General features: G+C 52.1%; 1 protein-coding gene across 1 annotated transcript in view; it reads right to left on the bottom strand.

The window, feature by feature from the left end:
• Nucleotides 1–1,421, bottom strand: part of SLC10A1 (solute carrier family 10 (sodium/bile acid cotransporter), member 1) — a 16,313-nt gene extending 14,892 nt beyond the window's left edge. The window contains exon 1 of the mRNA XM_012000900.1: nucleotides 932–1,421. Within this exon, the coding sequence (XP_011856290.1) occupies nucleotides 932–1,287 (356 nt within the window). The 5' untranslated portion in view covers nucleotides 1,288–1,421. The remainder of the gene's footprint in view (nucleotides 1–931) is intronic.
• Between the last annotated feature and the right edge of the window lie 346 nt (nucleotides 1,422–1,767).

The raw sequence follows: 1,767 nt of genomic DNA on the forward strand, positions 1-1,767 counted from the left end.
AAAAGTATATTAAACACTAAACTTAATGGTAAAAAGTTAGAGGGACTGGCTTGAGACTGAGGTTTCGCTAAAAGCAAGAGCTTCTGCTAGTGAGTTTTCTTTAGCTTCAGCACAGGCTGCTGGAGCTGGAGCGGGTCTGAAGTAGCTCCTCTGGCAGACGTTCAAGACTAGAGTCCCCCCCGTTTGCAAGGATGAGCATCAACCAGCCCCTGCATGCTGTGTCTGCAGGAGCGAGCCCTTGCTGATTTCTGCTTATAATGCTTTGGGCAGGGCGTTAGGGGGTGCTGCTGTCTTCCCCTTACCAGGGTGGCTGAGATGGGGCTGGCATATCCTGAGTGGGTGCTGGGAAACGCTGGGATCTCCCTGGTTGTGCCTTTGCATGGAAATGTCACTGCATCTGATGGGGAATGAGGGACTTTAAAGAGAAAACATCTCAGATGACCAGGTAATTGGGAGGACCTTTTGGAAATTCTTGCCTGCTTTGCAGGAATTTGAGGTGCTCATTTGTTTCCAAGTCACCTTGATCTTCCTGGTGATGTTTGGAACAAATCACACTGCCTTTTAAATCTCTGGGCTCAAAGCAGGCAACCTGTCCACTGTTGTAGGTGGATGCAGTTCTCCAGAGGTTCCTTTTGCTTAAATCAATGCTCCTTTAAGACAATCCTTGAGACACCTCTGGAAGCAAGGAGATCACCACGAGCTTCCTGGACCAGTATGGTCCCTTTGGTTTGGTGCTTAAACCAGACATACCCCAACTCCTGCCCCCATCCCAGCATAAGCTCTTGGCAATAAATGCCAGCCTCCCCCTGACCTAGCCTCCACCCAGCCTGCATTCACTCCTTCCTGGCTTTAGCCCAGCTCTTCCCCTCAATTGTGACATCTCTAATGTAGCTCCTGTCCTAGGCTGTTCCCTCCTCATCCCCAGGCCTACCTGAGATTCATGTCCCCCTTCATGGCCAGACTGAAGACATTGGACAGGTTCCCTCCAGGTGAGCAGCCACAGACCAGGATGGCCAGCGCCTCAATGTTGTTCAAATGGAAGACCTTGCCCAGCACAAAGGCCGTAAGGGGCATGATGCCATACTGTGCCACCAGGGCGATGGCCAGTCCTTTAGGCTTCCATAAGTGAGCCTTGATCTTGCTGAACTCCATGGTGCAGCCCAGCGAGAGCATAACGAAGAACAACATGAACACCAGGATGATGCTCAGTGCCAGGTCTGTGGGGCGCTTGCCAAAGTTGGGTGGCAGGGTGAAGTTGAAAGGGGCAGATGCGTTGTGGGCCTCCATCCTCCTGTGAGGCAGTGGAAGACCACTCCTTGTTCTCCGGCTGACTCCGTTTCTTGTGCAGTTCTTGCTGGATGCCTTCTTTAATCACCTCTCAGGACAGAGAGTTTCTGGACAAAAGCTCTGGGCAAATAGAAGGGTTATGCAACTAGCTGAGCTATTTCTCTGGCTGTTGCCCCAAAGAGGAACAGCCCAGAACCTTATCTGCCTGCCCTAGCTCTCCCAAGCTCGCTGACCTCTGCTGAATTCCTGGATGCTACTCGTAGTCCTCTCTTGTCACTTTGCTGCTTCTGGGCTTATTTCTCCCCTTTGCCCTCCACTGAGTGTGCCTCATAGGCATTCGGTTCCTGGGGACCTGCCCAGGACCCACCTGAATCCAGGTCCAGTCCATCTCCTTCCCTGCAGCTCCTGTTCCCAGCTCAGCCCTTGATTCCTTAATTTCTTGGTTGGGGAAAGGCGTCCTCCCTGTGTCCAGTGGGTTAT

This window comes from Mandrillus leucophaeus, unplaced genomic scaffold (assembly GCF_000951045.1).
Source record: "Mandrillus leucophaeus isolate KB7577 unplaced genomic scaffold, Mleu.le_1.0 Scaffold641, whole genome shotgun sequence".
In the NCBI taxonomy this organism is placed as follows: domain Eukaryota; kingdom Metazoa; phylum Chordata; class Mammalia; order Primates; family Cercopithecidae; genus Mandrillus; species Mandrillus leucophaeus.